Raw genomic sequence first — 23,262 nt, 5'->3', positions numbered from 1 at the left:
TTCTGAATTGCAACTCAGACAGAAGTACTTTTTACTTTCATTAACAAACACTAATTCATGGGAAATGCATGCACACACGTCCATGACAACGGAGCTGAATAACACGAACATTTACAGGTCCTGGCAGCTTCCTTCGGCACTGAGAGAGAGGAAACCTTTTCAGCCGCCCCACCCCTCTGCCTTCCTCCAGCCGCGTGCAGTTAGGGCTGAAGTGGAATGTTAAGGTGGCTTTGAAGAGGCGTCTGCTTCTTGTCAGCACAGACACGACACACTTATTGTTCTCACCATGCACAGCTGATTATATTATCTCTATCTTCCACATACCACACAAGTAGACAGAGTTTGAGAGATGGAGGTGAGATGTGGGTGGAAAACAGGGGCGGTGGGGGGGGTGGAGACAGAAAAAGCAACGAAGGGAAGAAAGAGGAAAAAAAGAGTAAAGGATGTGCTAAATCAGGAGACAGAGAGATCATGGCACAAAGACGAAAAACAGAACTCCGGGGCCCCCGGGGTTTGGGGTCTATGTGTAGGCATAACGAGCGGAGCCAAACATATCCAGCCTCATTAATTTCAACTATCAAAGCCACTTTTCTGGGTGCACCACGCTGCCTGCTTCTTCTCCTGTCTGCAAAAGCCCTCACTTGTCACCTAAGATCAAAAACAAGCAAGAAGGAGCGCTAGGCTAGAGGAACCGGGAGCTGGAAAAGACTTTTTTTCCCTTTATAGGAGCAGAGAGGGAACATCTTGCTATCTGCAGCATAACCAGCCAGTCTGGATTTAGATCCTTGTGTGTTGAGTGTTCTCCAAAAGGTGATGATGCGTTTTAATGCACATCAATATTTATGAAGGGCATTTCCTTGGAATGTTAACAAGAAGACTGAGGTTAAAAAAAAAATAGACTGAAGGTCTTAAAAGAAAAACTACAACCATTTACAATAAAACACCAGCATCTTCCATGAAGGGAAGAGATAATGCGCTCCGTAATGAAAGCAAAACCATTCAAACTGTCAGCGATGCAATATACGGCGAGGAAGAATCAGACGCCGAATGAATGAGAATTCGCTGACAATTAAACTGGAAACAATAATAAAAAAGCGCTCTGGCTTTGAAACCAGCCCCATCAGCACGAGGCGGTTGCTAAGGGCTTCGTAGCTCCTTTCAGCCGTTTGCGTCAGTGTTTTTTCCTCCTCTTTTCTACAAGTAAACACATGTCTCATTACGAAACATTTCTCTGCCGAACATCAGCTGCATCTAGTTCTATAAAGCACCGGCATCTCATAAACTAGTTTGCTCTGCAGCGTTTTTCAGCTCCTATTTGTGGCTTTTTGTAAAAACAAGCCCGGTATACACCTCGGGGCATCTGGAGCTCAAACCGCTGGCTACACATTTTTTTTTAAATCCCGCCTCTTCCCACAGTGTCCAGACAAGGTGGTCATTGTGAGATTATCTTCAGTGTGTGCTGAGGACAGGCCCGAGGAGATATATAACCACCAAAACCAGACCTTGGCATTTGATGATCTCCCTTCTTTGAGTTGGCCTAACAAAGCTACCCTTGATTAGAAAAAGAGAAAAAAAAAAGGATGGCATACTCTGATGTTTCACATGTCGGGCACAGTCAGATGTTTAGTAACGTCTCGAGCACAGAGGCTGCTTTTGTGGTTCGCAGTTAAACAAATATAATAAAGAGAATTTTCCAAAGCATGGCAAAGACAGCTAATCTTTGTGTAGCAGTCAGTTGTGAAACACTGCGGATTTTGTTCGTCTGACTACATAAAGTGTATCGGTGCACACAGTAACCTCGCCCATTAGGAGATAATGCTGGAACATCATTTGTTCACGTATGGAAAAGAGAAGGTGTTACGTGAGAAGCGGGAGCACTATCAGGGAGTCTTACATTCCTGATCTTATCACTTGGTCTTGATTCAGGTTCTGCTGTTGCAAAAAAGTCTCAGTGGAGAATGGAGCATATCTCCAAAAGAAAAAACAAAAAACATTCACACAACGCGAGGGTGAAAAGTGGAAAGGCTGTCGAGGGGCGGCCAACTTTGTGTCATGTCCTATCTCGCTCGGCATGGCATTTTATCAGCGTATCACCTCCCTCTCTCAGACTGAGGAAAGTGTGTGGTAAACAACACTCTTCTTTCAGTCTAAGAAATGGCCACAATCTCGCCATCTCAAGTTTACAGAATCTTTTCCTACATCTGGATGCTCACCTGCAATTTTCTTTTCAAATGCCCATGCATGTCCCGTTTTTGAGCACACAGTCACAGAAATGTTGAATGAATAAAAAATAATACACCCACACACATGCACACACACACCTATACATTAAAAAAAACCCAACTTTCCTACTGCAAAAGTTGTCGACAGTCGACTAACTGATGAATTTTCAGGTAAGGCAAAGAGAGAAAAGAAGAAAGCAATATATAAAAATGTAGGTCAAAGCTAAAAGTGATTTTGCCTGTAATCTGACACTACTGATGGTAATAGAGGTATGAATATAAAAATCAAAAAGAAACAAAGAGGCCTCATTCTCTTTGGTCTCAGTCTGGCAGACTTTTGCTTTTATAAAAGGTAGAGCGCAGAGTTCTGCAGACAGACGTAAAGTTTTTCACACAGTGGAAGCATGAAACGCGGAATTCACAATGGGGGCTGCCAGATATGAGAATGCCTCTGAGTGGGCGGTGAGGTAACTGGGGAAACTTGCTGTACTGCACTTTTATCAGGGTTTTATAATGAATCAAATGTGACAGGACCCTACAAAGACACAATAAGCCAGCTTTCCTTTTTTTTGTTGCTGGGGCTATACAAAGGGAACTGGGGTGACAGAGGAGGTCATTTTGGCTCTTTTTCTCGAACAGTTAGTGATTTTAACATAACAAGCAAAGCAGTACCTACAGCAGTGTAAATTTTCTCCAGATTTCTTTCTAAGCGTATTAATATTTTACTAACCACCAAGTAAAATGTGTGTATACTGGTTTAAAATTGAAGGAACCTGAGAGGTAATGAACTGCACAGGAACTGGTGACCTTGCAGCTATTAAGTTGACTATGAACTCCTCTGTATATCAAAGTATTCTAGAGTCAAATGTTTGGCTATTTGTAAAGCTTGGCCTAAATAATGTCACCCAACAGGGCAACAATCCTGTACTATACTATACCACACTATGCTCAACTCATTTTCATTTATATAGCATTAAATCACAACAGCAGTCACCTCAAAGAACTTTATATTGCAAGGTAAAGACCCTACAACAAAAGAGAAAATCCCCCTATGAGCAAGCCTTCAGTGAAAGTGGGAAGGAAAAACTCCCTTTAAAAGGAAGAAACCTTTGGCAGAACCAGGATCAGGGAGGGGCTGCCATCTCTTGCAAGCATATGGGTGTGAGGGGTCTAAGTTTGAGTAGCCTCAAACTTATGCCTCTAGCTAGCATGCTAGCAAGCTATCTAGCAAGATGGTGTGTGAGTTTAGATACAGAAGCAGGTTTGTAAAGTTTAAACATATAAAGTGGTGTTTAAAATCATTGTTGTAAAGAAGGTTAGGCTAGTGAAGATGTTTTTATATCCCAGTAAGTGAAAACAAAAAGCAAAATGTATCCACATTAAGGAATTTGTCCCTTTATGTCCCTATACAACTACAACTCACTAATTGTATCCTTATCAGTGAAGCACTGTGTGTGCACTATCTAAGTGTTTTCAGCAGCCCAAAGGGTCAATCCAGTAGCTCTCAGAAACAGATCAGTCATCAAGGCTTTAAGCTGAGGGGGCCATCTCATCACGTTCACTTTCATTGAGCTGTGGCCCCTCAAAGCAGCCAAGCACAGTGTGGCTACTGACAGAAAACATCAGCAAGCCACTAATCTCTGTTTGGGCCTGCAAAAACAAAGACCTCTCGCTCCCTCCCATTCACTCTTGTTATCCTTCTCTATGCCAGTCCCTCTCCCCCTACACCCACTGAGCCAGTCACTCAGCCTGCCCACCTCTCTGCTGCTTAGCAGCTTTCACACGCACTCACACTTAGGACCATATGGAGAGACCTAGTTGTTGGTATTGTCTCCCAAGTTATCTCCTCTCTCAGCACCTGGTAGGGGAGGAAGGATTAGCCTACCTCCTAACCGCTTTAAGAATGCTCTCTACTCTTCCGAGTCTCTCCTGCCACACTTCCTGTTTTGTTCTCCTCCCATCGTGGTCAAGCACCACATGCCAGACTGAATGAGGCTTATCCACGAGGGGCAGACTTTGCATGCAGGGCTGTTTAGCTCGATGCTGGCATGAACTGAGGAGGGGGCAAAGATGAATGAGCCTTGGGTTAAGCCACTTGACATTCTCACACACGGCAGGCCAAATGGTACACAGTCAATCTAACCCCACTGCTTGCAACGGTGCCAACAGTGGCACGCTTAGTCGTGGTGTGGCCAAATAAGCCTACTTTTCATGCAAGGAAATAACATCCTGGCTTGTATGCTTATGTCTGACATTTTCTAATGTCAAAAAATAGTTATACACAAGAGATCATTAAGGTTAAGATCGATATATTATATTTATAAACACTTTTGATAGCTCAGATAAGTTAGAACATACATTATTATCGCTTTGTGTTACAATTAGCTGTCTTTGTGCAATTAGCGTTAGAAAGCTGGCTTGCTTGTCTGGTACGTAAATGTGAAGCAAGTCAGTGCTTTTTCTGTATTAAGCAGGAAAAAAAATCTCTGTTTGCTACAGGTTATGTATATTTTGCGAGTAGACCTGCACCAAGGACGATATTTAATACACGCACAGATGCTGTTTGTGATTCATTGACTTGCTGATAAGATGGACTGGTAAACAAACACTGAAGCCTTTGTGTTAGTGAGGTGAAGCCATCAAGGTCTCCAGATAACCTTGTTTACTGCTCTGTATGTATGTCCCATATAATAGGAAACTGCTGCCCTTATAGTCGTGTGGAGCTCAGAACTGAAAATAAACAGTACTCTAAAGTTACCGACGTCCTTCGGTAAACGCTTTTACTCATTCGCTCATTCTGGTTACTCATCTAATCTATCCAGAAATCAGGGCCTTTTCCATTTTACACAGTGCTATCTGGGCCGTGGATAGCGTGGAGGTGAAACAAAAATCAATAATTAGTTTAATTGTGTTAGGCTAATGCACAGGAAAGCCCATCTCTGCTCACATCAGCCAGCCTGACCAGCATGCAGGCGGGGAGACAGATAACAGAAGATGGCTCTGTTACACCTACGGGCTAATTACAAGCGATTCGTCAGACAGATGCTGCAATGACAGTTAATTGATTTGTGAATTAATAACCAGGAGTGAAATAATTTCGCTGCCAATGCGACTCCACTGTCACGGTAGCTTGCCAACGATGAGACACTCCACACGCTTCGGGGTGGTTCTACTGATCAGATTGATCCCCTCAAAAACAAAGCTGTTCAAAAGATGAGACACTTTATCTTACAGTTTAATATATTATTACTTTGTCAAGTTTGCTCGCTTACGGAGATGGTGTTATGTGGGTCTTACTCAGCATTTCTCTTGACTTGATGTCAAAGAGCTCAATTTTGGTTTCAGCTGACAACAACACTTTCTTTCAAGTCTTTTCTGAATCATTTAGATGTTCACTGGCAAGCTTAAGACGGATCTGTACGTGTGCCTTCTTTAGCAGGGGGTACGTACAGGTGCTGTAGGGTTTTTTTTTTACCAATGGTATTCACTGCGACTGTGGTCCCAGGTGCCTTTAGATCATTAGCAAGCTCCTTTTGTGTAGTTTTTGGCTGATCTACCATCTTTCTCATGACTATCCTCACCCCAAGTGAGCATAAAGATAAAGTTTCCCAATTGGCATCCGTTGGAAGAAAGAATGCCTAGTTGCTTGTTGGCTGAGCTTTTGATATCTAAAAAGCATCAAGTCAGTCTCTTTTTTTTAATCTGACAATTAAAGGGAGGAAGCAGTGGGCACCATTTGGGGTGCATTATGGGAAAACACATCTCCAAGGCCACTTGTGAAACACTTTTCTTGTGCCTAGCCCTTGGGGGATCTTTTGAGGGGAAGTGAAAGTTCTAAGACAGGGAATAAAACAAGCAAAGAAAGAAAGGTGCTAGAAGCATGCCACTAAGAAAAAGGGCTGCAACAAGTAAACATGGTTATAACAGTATGGGTTCTTTGAGTATTGTTACAGCCAGGTATGGGTGGGTGGGGTTGGGGACTGGGGGGTTGAAGTTTTAGTTGTAGAGAGTGCAAGAAGGTTAGGAGGTCATGAGGGACTGAAAATAATGAAGAGGAAAGCCTCATTCACTTCCTTGGTTTAGCCTTTGGCCCATAATGAGGGCTCTTGACACTGGGGAGCACACTGATACGACACATTTGGCAGTCAGGCAAATTGACCTGGGAGCCTGACGGGTGATTGACAGCTACTCCTCAGGGCGCCTAAGCTGCCCGGCATGTGTGCGGGTTCGCATGTGAAGGAGGAGTCGGCCTTACGGAGAAGGAAAGAGACAGCAAGGTGGAGTGAAAGAGAGAGAGAGTGGATGATGTGGCAAGGGGCTGACAGCGATGAAGAGGAAAAAAAGTATTAAAGCAGCCCTGAAAAGGTAATTGTGGGTAATTTAATGCAGAACCAAATTAGAATTTTAGGTTCAAATGACAAAGTGGTCTGGAAAGAAAGTGTTTACCAGACAGGATAATTCGATATTGGTGTGAGCACTGAGGCATATGTGCGTGTGTTCATGTGTGCACACTTGCGTTGCTGTTCATGTGTTGAGCTGTCTCACTACATTATTGGACATTAAATATGCTCGGCCTGCTTGTTGATAGCCGTCCTCTGAAAATGCTAAAGTGCGTTGGTGTGCTCAGAAATTGCTAGGCGTTGTGTTCCTAGAAGGAGGGGTGCAAGTTATTAAGAAATGAATTAGCAAAAATTATTTTTAATCTTACATCTATAAATTTAAAGCTGTGTTCCATCTACTCAGTACTTTGAAACACTTTTTACCCATAATTTGTTTTTGTTTTTTTGAACTTTAGATTAAGGTCAGTCACAGAATTTCACACCCTTGAAGTCAAGCGAATAATATAATTTAGTAACCTTCCTCTTTCAGCTGCTGCTCTTAGGGGTCATCTTTGCAGATTATCTATGTCACCCTATCCCTAGCATCCTCTTCTATATACCAGCCCTCTGCATGTCTTCTGTCACAAATCCCCCCTGACACTCATCTCCCCCCACTCCACCCTGTCTCCACTCTCTTCTTCAGCCCTCATGTTCGTTACTTTGGATGGTTGATCACAAATATTTAAATCTGTCCACCTTCACTATCTCTACTCACTGTTAAACCTATCTCCTTCTTATTCACACACACATATTCAGTCTTGCTTCGACTGACTTTCATTCCTCTTCTCTCCAGGGTATACCTCCACCTCTCCAGATTCTCTTCCAGCTGCATCATAGTCTATGGAGACTACCTGACCTCATCTGTTAGCCTGTCCATCACCATCGCAAAGAACAAGCGGTTCACAGCCAATGTCCAAAGTAATTCTAAACCCACCTTGAACCCATCACCTGTCACGCCTAATTCACACCTCAGCAGTGCCTCGCTATCCTCATGCGCGTCCTGTTCCACCCTGACAAACTTCTCTGTCACTGCTTATTCCCTCATGAGGTACAACGGTTCCTCTTCTGGCACTCTGCTATATGTTTTCTCTAGAGCCACAATGACGCAGTGCAACTCCTTCCAACCTTCTCTATACTTCTCCATGAACACTCATCTGTAGTGTCCTTTCTCAGCATGAAGCCAACTTCTTCTATCTTAAACAACTCTTTCCCATAAAGCTTCATGGCACGGCTCATCAGCTTTGTGCTTTAGTAGTTATTACAGCTCCACACATCCCCCTTGTTCTCGATCATTTATTTGTTATATTGTATCAAAAAGTCTTCAGTTTACATATAGACATGACTCCCCAGCTCGTTCTCAATCCCAGGACAAAGAGCTGGTTTGTCTCAGTGTCTCACAGATATATACATATGGTTGGTTGAAATGGGCTGCTCAGCGTGACATTTGAAAGGAATAGGTTAAGTACATTTTTCACTGTGCTGTAAAGAATCATACTTTCTCTCCCTAAACCTAACCATTTGTTTTAGTGCCCTAAGCCAACCAAGCAGGCAATAGAAGCAAAATTAAAAAGAAAGCGACTGAAAATGAAGTAAAACAAAGTTTAAAGCACACCTTAACAGCAAACAACTTCTGGTTTGCCCTGCCACCACCCCCTCCATCTTCTAAATATGGACTTCATCACTCTTGCTATGCTTCCTTTGTGCGATGCACCAAAGCACCAGTGCTAAAGGGCACCTTTGCATATCCCAGCGATGCCATCAGCATCTGACAAAACAGCACCATTTGAGGATGCAGCTGACTTTTTTTCCCCCTAATTTATGGAAGAGCTATCATTTAACCAAGTTAAGGTGGAACGAGCTTCCTATTCCACCTTAAGCGCTAATAAATAAGTTACAAAATTTTCCTGTTTTCTACCAGGAAAAAATAAATCGTGGGATTAAGTTTTTCTGTTCTTTTTTTGGAAGAAAATCTAGTTGAAGACAGGAAATGACATAAGGTGATTTTAAATAAATAAATAAATAAATTAGAATTCTAGAATATCTTATTTGACTTTAGTATATTGTTTTATATTCTGGTCTTTGGACTGACAAACCTGTGACTAATGATTTTTTTTTCACATATGTGTTATTAGCAAAGCCTTTAGGTATCGTCTCAATGGATTTGGCTTCATTATGTTACAGTGCGCGCTAAGAACTTCTGCTTTACTCGTCTTGTTGAAACACGATGCATATGAACCAAGTTTATTTTATGCAGTCAGTTTAAGTTACAGCCTTAAGTTAGCCTGCCAATAAATCATCTCTCTTCTTGTGCATACTGTACCGATCAGACCTGCAGCCCATAACTCTCATCATGTCTGTGGTCTGTTGGGCTGTGGCGTTTGACTGCCAGACAAAGATAGGGGGATGAGATTTTTATGTCTCTCTTAAACAGGAGGAGATATATCACTCCGACCCAGGTGTAAACACTGACTAACAGTCTATTTATCTCACAATCCAGAGAGACCCTGACCTCGCTGCTTCCCAGCTCATAAAACAGACTCCCAAACCCAGAGGGGGGGGGACGTGTACCTGATGTGTAGTGCTTAGATACTGTCACGACACAGGACACTGAATAGAACAAAAAAGATTCTGAGCTAAAAAAAATAATCCTGTCTGGTGCAAAGACTGGCACTGCAACAGAGGAAAGAACTGCTGACAGCTCAGACACCTGCACATTCAACTTATTTATTGACTGACTTTAAAATTTTCATAATTGGTGTCTTTTCTCTTTTGCTCTCTTGACTTTCTAAAAAAGGAATTTCTTTGGATAATTGGTAATTCTAAAGACAGACTCTCAGGCTTGGTTCTGAAGTCCTAACCAAAATTCCTGTTGATAGGAATTCATGTTTGATAAAAGTGACAGAATTATAACTGCACTGCACTGTTGTCAGCATTGTTACAATTATCCAGAAGAGTCACAATACAAAACCCGTCATCATCAAGCAAACATTTTCACACAAGTGAAGGAAACATTAGCATTAATTGTTTAAAGCGCAGTATCTGAGCTGATATTTTACTGAAGTGAGAACTGTGCTCCGTGTGTAAATGGGAGCAATTAAGTGCTGTGTTACTTTTGTTAAATCAGGAAGAATGGCCCTCATTTACCTACAGTGTGTTAATCTGTGTGTAAATTGCACATATTCAAGGTAGCTACATATTCATTGTATAAGAGAACAGAATCAACAGTGTCACTGTTTTATGAATACTTATTTACAGATTTGCATGACAACAAATGTTTAGCAAAATGTATGAACAAACAAGAAAATAAACGTAACGTACAAGATACAACAACATACATCCAGATGTAGCGTAGACGCAATGTCGCTATTATTTCTGAGATCAGCTACCAGACTTAGTAGAATCTGGATTTTTCTCTTTTTGTTTGTTATCTGGGGCTGACAGATCAGCTGTTCCCTGTCCTCCACCAGTTTTCTTCTTCTTCTCGTAGCCTGCTAGTCTTTATCAACTTTGACTCATAAAGCTTTTTTTTAAAAAAAACAAAAAAAACCCTCGAGAATCTCAGGGTTAACAATATTCAGCATCCCCTTTATTTTAGCCTGTGTGCCACTTACATATTCATTTAGATATCTTTCTCTCTCTCTCTTAGATAAATAAATTCCCTTGTCACTCCAGAGGTCTTTACCCTTCAAGCTCGGGTCCTCTACCAGAGGCGTGGGAGCCTGAAGGTCCTGCGCTGTCTTTGCTGTGTTCTAGGACTGCGCTCTTCTGGACAGAGATCTCAGATGTTGTTCCTGGGATTTCCTGGAGCCACTCCCCTAACTTTGGGGTCACCGCACTGAGTTCTCCAATTACTACTAAGACTACTGTTACTTTCACCCTTCACATCTTCTCGAGCTCTTTTCTGAGCCCTTGGTACTTCTTCCTGATGTTGCCATCACTACGGCCGTCTTCTCTTCAAGAGTTTCTGCTGACTGAGGTATTCACTAACCACACGGTCACTTGTGGCCAGGTTATTGGAGAGTAGTTGGATGGGATTCTGGGAATCCTTGGGGATCAGGACTGTCCGGCCTTAAGTTAGCCTCTCATCGAGCAGCTGGTTCATTTGTGCTGCAAAATGCTCATGGAGTGTTGTCATCTTTTTCTGTCTTCCTCCTAGGACACTGCTATTTAAATATCCACACGGGCATTTGTAAATGAGGGCAAATGTTTCTACTCTTTGTAATTTTGCATTTGTATCTCTGTCAGGTAAATGTCCTAAACCTGTAATGTGGGAAATATTTTGGCGAGTCAAACAGTTCTTTTCCTAACCCGTCAACTAATCGTGTGAAAATTCAATTGAGAGCCCCTTAAAAAAAGTCTTTTCTGTTATTACATCATTTCCTCTCTTTCTGTTAGTCCTTTTTGTGTTGTTCAGAATCACCAGCAAGTCAAATAAACAAACAAGTGTGGGGTTCTCTCTCTTCTCAGAAAAGAGAAAAGAAACAACAATTCTATTAAAAATATATAAAAATGTTTTAAAAATGTCATTTGGAATCTAACAAAGGTAAATTCATTAACCTTCGCTCCTCAGGCGTGTTAACAGGTATAATAAGATGCTTATCTATTAAAACTAATAACACAAATGCTAATTATCTGTTTATCAGTCAGTGATGTAACGCTGGAAACGCTGTTCCAGTAAACCTCCAGAAAACAACGTTGACACATGAAGGCTTTGCCATTGTGTTTACTTGCTGTCAACACACTGCAGGCGCACAGCCACCTAATTAACATCTATGTCCTGTAACTGTGCCAATGTGTGCGTGTTTTATTCTCATTCCGATAGTGGGGGAAACAAAGCAAACTAACAACAAAAGGAAAGTATTTTGGCCAGAGGCATCAATCGCTCTGCCATGATACAAAAAAGAAAAAAAAAGAAAAGTATTCTCAGCATCTGAGGCCAAAGCTGGTTAAAAACAAATAAGTAAACAAAAAAAGAGGGATGGTCTCACATGAATGTGAGCAATAATGACACACTGACAGCTCCAATTTATATGGCTAATAACCGTGTCACAGCATCATGGAGCCTGCCTGGTGAATTATAGCCCCTGTAGACTCTATCGCTGCCATTTTTCCTAAAGCCTCCCTGAGGAGCATCCACGTTGGCTGCATTCTTCTCCCCAAGGCCAGCACGGAAGACAAGGAGGAGGAGGCTCGCAGATATGTGGAGAGTTACAGCGGAGGGTTGCAGACTGCTTGCCTTTTATGTCTCTAACGATTGTTTTAAAGACAGACCGATGGGTGCGATGAGAGCTGGGGAGGAGGAGACGTGGAGGGAGGCGGTGTTTAGCGAGCACCTCTCTGGAGAAAAGCGGTTGAGTTATGGAGCGTGGTGGGGACTGGATACAGCTTGCACCTCTCCACGATGGCCAGATAAATGATGGGATGGAAATCTACAACTGCGGCCTCGACGGCGAGGCGTGGGAGATCAAAACGCTCTTCTATACCACAATCTTTTTCTCTCTCCAGGAGCTGGGACTCACTGGTGATCTATCTGTCTTTAAATTTGGTCTTCTACCTCTCTTTGTATTTGCATTTTTCCACCACCTGGTGATGTATGCAGTTACTCATTCTCCAACAAAGGTTAAAATTCGATTTCAAGAAACAGCAGAAATCAAATCATAAGGGATCATTAGTTACTTTCCACTTGAGCATCCCCTGCTCTCTATTTATCCACTCTCACTCTTTCTTTCCACACTTCTCCTTCTTTCTAGCCATCTCTTCCTGTGTTTTGGGAGCAATGATGACGCAGCACGCCGTTCTGATTACAAGGTTAAAAGACACAGGCGGGGGAGTCGAACAAACAGTTGCGCCACTGAAATCATCCTCGCTAAAATAGAAATGGCATCTGTCAGACGTCGGCTGTAATCGTCTTAATGTTTGAATGCGTACCCTGACAAAGAAACTGCACGTACACACACACACACACACACACAGGAAAAGATGGGAAAGACGTGCAGTAAAGCGCCACATTAAAGATGAAATTGTGCCGGCTGTCTGCATTGGTCAAAAAGATTAAAAAACAATAAACAATAAACAAAACAAGACATGGGTGGTTGTTTAGACAGGGGTTTCATTCTGTCACTCTGCACCCCCTGATAACATGGTCCACCCTGTCTGTGTGTGTGTGTGGGCTGCTTGCTTTCACCAGTGGCCCACCTACCCAATCAAGCCACAAAAAAAACATTACTTTCTCTTCTCCTGTCATCCTCCTCTTTTTTCATCATCTCCTTCCTTTTAACTAAGCTGATTAAAAGGCAACTCCCTCTCTCTATTTACTCAAACACCGTCCCCCACCCCTCCACACACACACACTCACACACCCACCCAGCCGCCACCTAACCCACAGCCCAACGGCAGCGTGGGACGACAAGGAGCCCTAACCACTTTCTGCATGAATATTAAGTGCGGGATTTGTGTCGCGGGTTTGAAATTGGAAATCACAAGTTTGACTAATCAGCTTTGGAGGTTCCACATTGCGGGGTTTGTGTGTGTGAGTGTGTGTGTGTGCGTGCGTGCATATACGTCTCTTCTCTCGTCTCCAGTGGCAACAGAGAGCCCCTACACACACAAACACACACACAACCCAACCACCGCTACCACTGATCCTGCTGCGAGTCAGAGTGCTTATTCAGTGCCTCAGCAGGGCCAAGCACCCCCTCCCCACACACTTGCACAAATGCTCCCCTCCACCCTTGCTTTACTGTATTCACTCCCACCCACCTCCCATTTAAAAAGGGGCCCAGAAATAGCCCAAGAGGCTATTAGGAAAAATAGAGCCAGAGGAGGAGGAGGAAGCAGTAGGGGTTTACAGTCCAAAGCCATTCAAGGATACACTCCAGAGTCTCTCTCTCCCCCTTGTCATCCATCCTTCTCCTTCGCTCTCTCTGCCTGTCTTTGTTCTGATGAATCAGTGCTTTAGTGAACATGCTCATTACAGCTTGATAGCTGGGGCTTGTGCACTATCCCTGGCATTGGTTGAAAATGGGGGCGAAAGACAGATAAAGACAGACAGAGTGTGTGTGTGTGGGGGAGGGACTGTAGTGTAGGGAGTGGACGCGTGCAACAGAAAAATGGGAGAAAGAGAATAAGAATGAATGAAGGTTGGAAAAAAGGAACATTAACGAAGCAGAAAGGATCCTGCAACGATGGAGCGCAGGTGAAATGAAGGGGACGTGGCATGAAAGACCACTTCAGGTCTCCACGCTGCAACTAATGTCATAATTCAAATTTTCTGCCTTTTTCCCTTTCGCCACCCTTAAAAAAAAAAAATCACGATCATACTTAGAACAGCTTTGTCTTGCACTATGTGCAAAATGTTATGTTCAAGAGACAAGAGACATTCGCTTGCTTTAAATCACTTAAATAAACCACTTTAGCTTCAGGGCTGGACATTTCACTGTCAATTTATGGTGCTCCATCTCCTTCTGGAAATGCACCGAGTCTTCTACAAAATGAAAATTACAGATAACATTCAAAGGTATTGCTGGTAATAGCAACACTATACATTCTTGTTCATTCTGAAAATGTCATGTAGAAAGGTTTTTCTCTTCTTTAAGAAGAAAACTTGCAAAAGAGATGAAAAAAAACTCCTGACTAACCTGAATCTGTCTCCTGATAGTAATGTAAAAGAGCTAGAAATACTCGACCATGACCGATGACACATGTCTAACCTCTTTGTCTCACAGTTTATGATCTCAGTGGACTGCCAGGATGATTCCATGGTTCAGATGACAGGTGCCGTTAACACGATTCTGCTGTGAAACAGATGTCAGCTGAGATATAATGTGATTATGTAGATACACAGTGAGACAAATAACACAACCATAGTGTAAATGTGATCCTACAACAGATACATTTTTTAAAAATTGTGGATCAAACTGGCCTGTATGTACACCTCGTATAGCATCATTTAGGAACTGTTTTTTATTCATCGCATGAATGTAAAATTTCCCTCAAAATAGCAAAACTGGGAAACTATTGCTATAACGACTTTTAAAACCGCACATGCAAACCCATTTTACACTGTGGGCCACAAACAACTCACTTTGATCTTAAGTGGGCCAGATCAGTGGATCTTTTTGTTGGTGTAAAGAAGTTTAACTGCACGTATAATACCGGAGGTATTTTAACAAAAGAAAACGTGAAATTTCAGCAACACGTCACAGTTTTTTGACTTTTCCAATATGAAGAAATGTTGCTTTGGTCTTAAACTGCAAGAAATAAATGTGTAAAATGGCAGAAAAAGTTCTGTTTGCTCATTGAGCAGACAGTCCAATATATACATTTCTATAGTAGACAGTGAAAAAACAGCAACTTTATGTAATTTTACTGTCTATCTACTTACTCGTGACGTAGGACTGAAAATACAGAAACAAGGTTAAAATTTGTGCCCTCCTTCACATTTGCCAAAGCCATCCAGTGGCGGGCCAATTCTGGCCCCCGTGCCTTATGTTTGACACCCATAGTGTAGAGGCTGAATAATGTTTGTTTTTTTATAAATCACTTCACACTGCATTTCCAGCAAACAAAGTTTTTCTGTCTAAATCCAAGAAATTGTCACTAATTTTAAGTTTTTATACAGCAACTCAAGGTATTTTATTGACCAGGAAATTAGTTCCTTTCAAAACGAGTCCTTCCTTCTTACATGTGTTGTGTCAGCTTGCCCTTCCATTAGAATCAAGGATTGTTTGTCTGCTCAAGCATTATTGGTTATTGCTTCTCACACTACAAGCAATGTACAAATGAAAAAGGAAACTCCTGGTACAGAGCAGACGGAAATAATAAATCTAAATATTAATACGCAGACATCTGTTTATAGAGATGATTATGAGAGTAACATTATATAGAAACATTACAGAAAACTATAAAATAGTTAGGTAGTCAACCTTCGCTGAGATGCAAGAGATAAATCACAACTTCCTACAAAAGGTCATAAAAAAAAGCTGTGGATTTTAATTGACGTCCCTGACTACCACTAAAACACGGCCATTATCCGTGGTGAAACTCACTGCAGGTCGGCCTTGCGGTGAGCCTTTAATGATAGCCATATAACTGCAGGAGGGGGATTATTCTTTATGTTTAACCATGGCAGAGAAGACAAGTGTTTCTAGGATGACATCTCACTGGGACGCTTACAGACCATCAGCCATAAAAGCTGTAAAGCTACAAAGATAGTAGAGCAATGAGGGGCCGCAGTCGCACATGTTTTTAAGTGGTGATGGCCAACAATAACACCACGATATCAAACTCTAAGACAGAGACGGGAGAGCGAAAATGCCCATTTTGACTGAGTGGAAATTTGAAAGCAAAAATATTTGTTTATTTCCTAAAAAGCTAGATGTTAGTGGTACTTAATGAGTGAAATCAAAGTCTCAGTGGCAGATCCTTGTATTTTTACTCAACACATGAAAACATTCCCAGAAAGCTGAAGATTTACTGTGTAGTTCCAGACAAGAGGACAACGGAGAGGAATAACAGAGCTTATTGCTTGGGACCAACATGGCATTTGGTCCAATCAGTGAACCAATTCAATAAGTCTGACTAGGTTAAAATGCCTTTGCTTATTAACTTCCCAAGTAATCTCTTTTGGCACAAACAAACCCCACCCCACCACAGTTGGTACAGTGGAAACAGAGGGATGCTAATATGATTCCCTTGAAACAGCCCACTTTTCTTTGAAAACAAGCCAGGCTCTAAGACCTTTGGCTCTGCGATGATCCGCGATGACATCATGAGCCCATTACAGTGGTCCGACAAGGCTGTGTGCTGCCATTACTCTGTTGAATGGGACTAAGAGCATTTTTACAGGCGCGCTGATGGCATTAGAAATGTGTGGTGGCCTCCACGGGGCTTTACCGGGTCCCACAGTGAGCTCAAGCAGGTCTAGCTCAGGTGACCTAATGAAGCACTTGTCCCATTTTGCTAAAGGGGCCCTAAAGTCCAGTCTGGGGCCTATCTGTGTCCTGTAACATATACAGAGAAGCCTCCAGGCTTCCCCCAGTAAATTCTTCTTTTTTTACTTCTTTTTTTAAATTATGCACATATGAGACCATAGAGTAACAGTCAGGAAATGAGCCCCATGTTCACTCGATAACCACAGGATATACACTCTGCTAACACACACGAAAACCTGATACCTACGTTAGAAAAGATGGTGTTAGCTGTCCAACAAATGTTATCAAAACAAAGCAAATAATTGATTTTATAAGTTAATAAAACTACATTTAAGTTTTGTCTGTCCAACATTTTCATATTATTACTTAAACACACTAATCAAACACTCTTAATTAGAATGATGCACCATTCACAATTAGCTATAAAGACTGAATGTGAAGGCCTACACCAGGGGTGGGCAATCTCAGTCCACTAGGGCCGGTGTCCCTGCAGGTTTTAGATGTGTCCTCGAACCAACACAGCTGATTTAAATGGCTAAATTAGCTCCTCAACATGTCCTGAAGTTCTCCAGAGGCCTGGTAACGAACTAATCATGTGATTCAGGTGTGTTGACCCAAGGTGAGATCTAAAACCTGCAGGGACACCGGCCCTCGTGGACTGAGATTGCCCACCCCTGGCCTACACTGTGAGACATGGGATCAAAAATTCTGTCCAAAACTTTCACAGGACTTAACCGAATGTTCATACAAACATTAAAAAGAAGAAGAAGAATGGTGCTGTGCACTATTTCAGTACCTCCTCATGAGTCAATCTCAAATATTGGAAGAAGGCTTAAGACAGATGGAATGTGTCGCTGGCTGGTCTTGTGGATTTGGGACGTACTCACCCATTCAGCTCCCTGTAATTACAAAGGGTTTTGCTGAGATCCGATTTGCCACTGGAAGCTTGTTCAAGGCACGGGGATTGGAATGACAATGCCGTAGTATGACAAAGGAATATGGATACTGCTCTTAAAATAGAGGGAACTTATGCTGCTCTGTGCTGAGAGCTCTAGCTCACTGGCTCAGATGTGGTAAGGTAAATTTAATTACGTGCCCCTGTACACACTGACCGGCTTTTGATTTAAATGGACTGACTTCTTGGCACAGCTGCAACACCGGAACCACTTGGAAAACAGCATTTAGGACACAGTCTGGCTTTTGATGTAAGAGACAGCTAAACGTATGGTTTTTCTCATGTTCATGTAGTGGCGTCTTCTCTTTATAATGTCACACATTACAAAGAGATGACAAGGTAAAGGTAAGCTTCGACATTAAGACTTTACAGAGTACACAGTGTTGGTACTATGGATTTAATCTTGTAGATTACCAACATGTTAACAATACACACCGCACTTATTAGTCAGTATTTAGGTTGCAGCTGTTATTGGAATGGATTTTGATGAATACACAGCAGTAAAAGAAAGCTATTAACTACTTGTTTCCACAACCTGGCATTTTTGCTTCTCTTTCTTCCACGAGTTATATTTACAGTAAGAGTTGAAGCCTTAAGCAACCTGGAACACCTTCAATGTCTTGCCTTGGCTGACACTTGGGTCACTTCTGTGTGCATCTATTTGAATGCAATTCTTGTAGTGACAGGCAAAAATGGAAATAAGGCTGAAGGAGGATGAAGAGGTATGAGAGCCACCTGCTTACTGACACGGTCCACAGTGCAAACCCACGCTCGGCAGTCACCTGCCTCTCCGTCACATTCCTCACCTGATCTATTTCTGGAGTGCTGTGTGCGACAGCAGCGAGCAGGGCAGGCATGTTAGTGGAGAGGACCCACGATCAGTTTGCAAAATTGTGTTATCTATCACATGAAAAGCAGAATTTCTCACGGAGATCTCCATAACAGGCACACACAGCGATGCGTGTTATTTAATCAACATGGATTTCTAAGTGATTGAATTCCAGGAGAAATATATTCCACGTTTGCTAACAGCGTGTTCTCTCGGAGCTTTCTCCCAATTAGTTGCTGTGACATTTTCAAAATAAATCATCACCTTCATACCAAACCGTAGAGGGAAACTTGCCAGGCCTGACAAATGCCCGTCTAGTTTGTGAATATCTCCTCTGTGCCGTACAGTCGGTTACGACTGATCAACAAACAAGGCTTCAGCATCCTCCGGCCATATACAACCCCAACCCCCCCCCAAGTCTTTCCTTTCCATATTCTCTGCTGGGGCATGTCTGCCCTGTATGCCTCACACTCCCCTCTTTTCCTTTCATCTTCTTGTGAAAATTCATTAGGTACTGTACGCATGTCTTCCAGGCTTCGAAGGACGTTGATAAAACACTGCATGCGCAACCTTAATCAGCTTGATCCACTTGATGTAGAGCTGAAGTGAGGTGGGTCTATATCTCTCTCACGCTCGCGTCTTCCTTCTTTCTCTCTCTCTCGATATGCTTTCAGGCTGTTTGCTTTCTTAAATGAATGTAATGGTACAAACGGAGGATAAATTGCCTTTCTGTGCGCTCCATCTCATCACATCCATCCCACAGGGCCCTTTCCAAAGTGGTAGGTTAAAAACAAAAGAGAGAAAAAAACAGAAGAAGAAGAAAAAAAAAGAATGAAAACAGACCAGGAAAATAATTCACTTGCCTTGCCTGGGAGATACTCATTGCTATCTGTGTGGAAACCCCTGCGATAAGGCTGATGTGCATTTGGTGCATTAGGCCTCCTGCACTATCGCCGCTGCACAGAGCAGGCTGGGAGAAAAGGGCAAAAGTCTGTGCGCAAATGTGTGTCTTTGTGTTGGAGCTGTCCCCTCATTTTGTAACCTATCTACAGAGTTTATGTGGGGCTTTTCCAAAGCCGTACAGGGACTGAAACGTCTAAAAAGCTGCACCGTGTGCACAGGATGTCCTGTGGGTACAGCTAGCTGCCTCGAGGATTCACCCGAGGACTCATCCATTTCATCCTCAGTGCTCTTAACAATACCTAACATTCCAGATTAAGGAACAGGGAATACGCCTTACAATTACTGAGGCACTAATATCAAAGCTACACACAGACACTCAGGGAAAAGAAGGGAAAACTCTCAAGGATGTTTTCTCAGAGACTAAATGCTTCCAAGGCTCTGGGACTCAAACTGGACTGACAAAAAGAAACCAAACACAGTTATGTGACTAACTGCTTTAACAGCAAGTCAGTAAAGCGTAATTCGTTACAGCTAATGTATGTGTCTCATTAAAGCAAAACTGTTCCTTGATGCTAGTCATATCAATCCGACTCCCTCGGGGACACGAAGAAAATGTTATTAGCGGCTCACGAGCCGTTATTAAAGCCTTAACGCCATTACAAGGGTCGTAAAACATTCATTTGTTTACCAATGAATTATTGAGAGGTAGGATTTAATCAAAGCTACAGATGTTGCAGTCAGAAAGTGTTGTTAATCTCGCTTTGATTGCGTCTAAATGAAAATATAGACTATAAAAATCACAGAGACTGATTGCTTATTGTAGAGTTAATTACAGTCGCCAAAATAAGAGAGCAAACAATAAAAAAGTGATTACTTCAGACTGATTCAGCAATCATTGTGTGGTGGGGGGGGCTTTGCCGTTCAATAAGAACTTACTCTTCATCTGCATTACTCTAATAGAGTCATCCAGCGGTCCATTCAGACATTACAGCACACAACACAACTGAAGATTGTGCATCTGTGTTGGAATGTGACTGTTGTGGTTCCTCATCCGAAGACAATGACAGGGGTAATAAGGAACGAATGGGAGGATAACAGCTCCACTGGCCTATGATTATGAACCAACTTGGTGGGGGGGTCTCGATGTTTCCCACCTTAAAAGTCAACATCTCTCAGCTTCAGAATCACGAGGTGAGGATGGGGGGATGCTCAGAAAACGTTCCTTTGAGATGAAAAGCCTGACCTTTTTATCACCAGCAGAAAATGCATTAGCAGCCTCATAATTCAATTTCAAGACCATGCAAAGTGGAGGATTTGACTGAGTTTCAGTGCGGCGAGAGCGAGGAGAAAAACACGGTGCTGAGTGTTTCTTTGGGTGAGGATCTTTGGGTTGTTTTCCTCTCTTTGCTGCTTGCTTGCCAAACTCTTCAGAGCTGCTGAGTTGCAGAGGACTTCAAGGGCTTTGCACAGCTGAGTATCGTTTCTCCACCCGCCGCCACCACCGCCACCACCTCTTCTTCTGTGTCTCCCTGACTCTGTCTTGTCCGTGCTCTAAGGAGCTTTAGAAAGTCAACTGGGTAATGGGAGCAGCAGTCAATCAAATTGCACTCTCAAAGGTGATGCTTTGTTTCACGCCCGCTTCCCAAAAACCCAGTGGAGTCTGGCACCTGTCAGGTTGTCGTTCTGAAATGCAGCATCCAGTGCCAGTCACCCAAACCACCCGGTCCCTTGGCAGATGGAAGGGTTGACTTGTCAACCGCCTGTCGAGAAATGAGGTCATTCCATTTTGCAAGGTCTTACCTTTTTTTTTTTTTTTTTTTTTTATAAGGTGAAACGAAACAATCTTAAAAGGAAACGCTGTTCAGGTGTTTACGTCTGCCTCACTCTCAAGTAAGCTCCGTAACAGGGCAAGTGCAATTTACGCTTTCAGTGTGACAAATGATATTTACCTTTACTTTATATAAGGCGTTAACAAAACTGAACATAAATAAATCCCAGCTGTCTATTGGTGCCCTTCAGTTTTACTGAGTCTGACAGCATTGTCAAAACAGCACTGGAGCTGCCAGTTCTAATAACACGGAGGTAAGTAATAAATTGTCAAATGAGCTCTTGTTGTACCGTGATCTCACGGAGGAACAGTAAAACTTGATATGACAGCACGGGCGGGATCTCTGGACGCCCACACCGACCAGGGGTCCTCGTATCTCTAAGGGTTTTATAGGCTCAGGTCTGACTCATTCCAGCTTTACAGTCACAGTGACCTTCCTATTAGAGCTCCATTACCAAAGGTCTATTAGAGAGAGGGGAGCATACCCAGGCTATTTTTCCAGCTGTGGCCTCGTCTTATGAACTGTAGTAGATAAACAAGTATGCAGCTTTGTTAGCCGCGCAGAGTCACGGGTGAATTAAGTCATTTAATGAAAGCACTTGTATGTAAAAACAAGAAGTAAAAGTGAGTCATAGATGCAAAACCAAAATCTACAAAAAAGCAGGAATGGCAAGCAGCTGGACCCCACCTCCTCTGAAAAGGACCACCACCCAAAACCAAACCAAAGGGCCCCTAAGCAGCTCTGCTTAGTTTACTAAAGCTAAAGAAAGATTTTCCATCTAATTAAAAGCATTTTACTGTAATGAGCGTTTCTTCGTCATTCACCTCTTTTGAATCTTCATGTATTTATACACCACTTTGTCTCATCTCCCTCCCCTCACCCCCAACAGATTGCAGTAGATGGCCGCCCCTCCCTGAACCTGGTTCTGCCGAAGGTTTCTTCCTGTTAAAAGGGAGTTCTTTGTTCCCAATCTAGAAAGTAGATTGTTGGGGCTTTCTCTGTATTGCTGTAGGGTCTTCAACTTGCAAGTGCCTTGAGGCCTGTTGTTTTGATTGTGTGCTATATGAATAAAACTGAATGGAACTGAATTTGATTAAAGAAAGCACTGAGACAATGATGTTAAACAGACAAGTGGGAACTTAGACTCCTGGACACATGAGGATTGTTTCAAAGCTACGCAAATGAGCGAAGGAAGAAAGATAATTAATCGGCTAAGGCAGGTTCATAAATAAGTTCTCTGTCTCTGTTGAGTATTTAATATGTTTTGTTTTGTAGCTTTTATTTTGATTGGTATATATGCTCTTAGCTAATATCAACTTAATTCACTTTTCTTGGTTCCTGACAAGATTTATGCAAACGTGCCTTGCTTCTAGTGATCATATGAAAATCAGGAGTTCTGACATGGTATTTGAAGCTGGTCACAAATAAACTGCTTGTTTTAAAATGTTCTTATGCAACATGCATTATTGGTATGACATGCAATAAATGTGTTTGCTTTTTAGACAGTGTATACTGTTGCACACTACAGATGCTTTTTGTTATGAAGTGCACAGGGTCATGTGGTTGAAATTGATCAGGTTAAAAGGCAATGACACGTTTTTTTGTTTTTTCATATAGCAGTTGTAACCGCAGACTTCAACTCTGTCAGAGTATCACTCAAATAACCGAGTAAAACAGGATCCTTAATCTGCCGCTAGGGCTGCTCAATTAATCGAATTTTAATCTCGATTACGATCTGGGTTTTCAACGATCATTAAAAATGACTGAGCCGATTATTAGCACCTCCCTCGTGCTTTACTCTCGCGCTGCTCCGTGTGGCAAATCGAGCGCACCTCTCTGCGTTTCGAACATGCGTCACAAGAGGACCCGAGGGAAGCTCGGAAAGCTAAGCAGAAGTTATTTGGAGAGGAGAGGATAATGGCTGCTGAAGAAAGAATGCCGTTGGTTGAAAAGAGAGGTAAAACGACTTCAGTGGTGTGGAAACCAGTGTCCCCTCTAAGCTGCGCACGTGCGCAATTGCGCACTGCTGGCACGGTCTCTGCGCACAGAAAATCTGCGTTGCGCACAAAAAAAATCTAACCAGAATTGAAATTAAAATTCAAACTTTAACAATTCTGTTTTGCAGTGTTAGTCAGTAAGTGACTGGCTGCTCCTGTATGGGATTAGAACGATGCCACCTTATCCCATAGTCCAGCCAATAATGCGATTCACAT

General features: G+C 42.5%; 1 protein-coding gene across 3 annotated transcripts in view; it reads right to left on the bottom strand.

Moving 5' to 3' along the window:
• LOC100702913 (partitioning defective 3 homolog) overlaps positions 1–23,262 on the bottom strand; it is a 346,275-nt gene that overhangs the window by 46,311 nt on the left and 276,702 nt on the right. Inside the window, exon 22 of one of the 3 annotated variants that reach the window (XM_025910174.1) lies at positions 17,402–17,432. The exons of the other annotated variants lie outside the window; for them this stretch is intronic. Coding sequence (XP_025765959.1) covers positions 17,417–17,432 — 16 coding nt within the window. The 3' untranslated portion in view covers positions 17,402–17,416. Of the gene's footprint in view, positions 1–17,401; positions 17,433–23,262 lie in introns of those variants that run through there. 3 annotated transcript variants of the gene reach the window in all.

This window comes from Oreochromis niloticus, linkage group LG9, assembly GCF_001858045.2.
Source record: "Oreochromis niloticus isolate F11D_XX linkage group LG9, O_niloticus_UMD_NMBU, whole genome shotgun sequence".
Taxonomy (NCBI): Eukaryota; Metazoa; Chordata; class Actinopteri; order Cichliformes; family Cichlidae; genus Oreochromis; species Oreochromis niloticus.
Note: the sequence above shows the minus strand (reverse complement) of the source record. Positions and strands in the feature narration are given on the sequence as shown.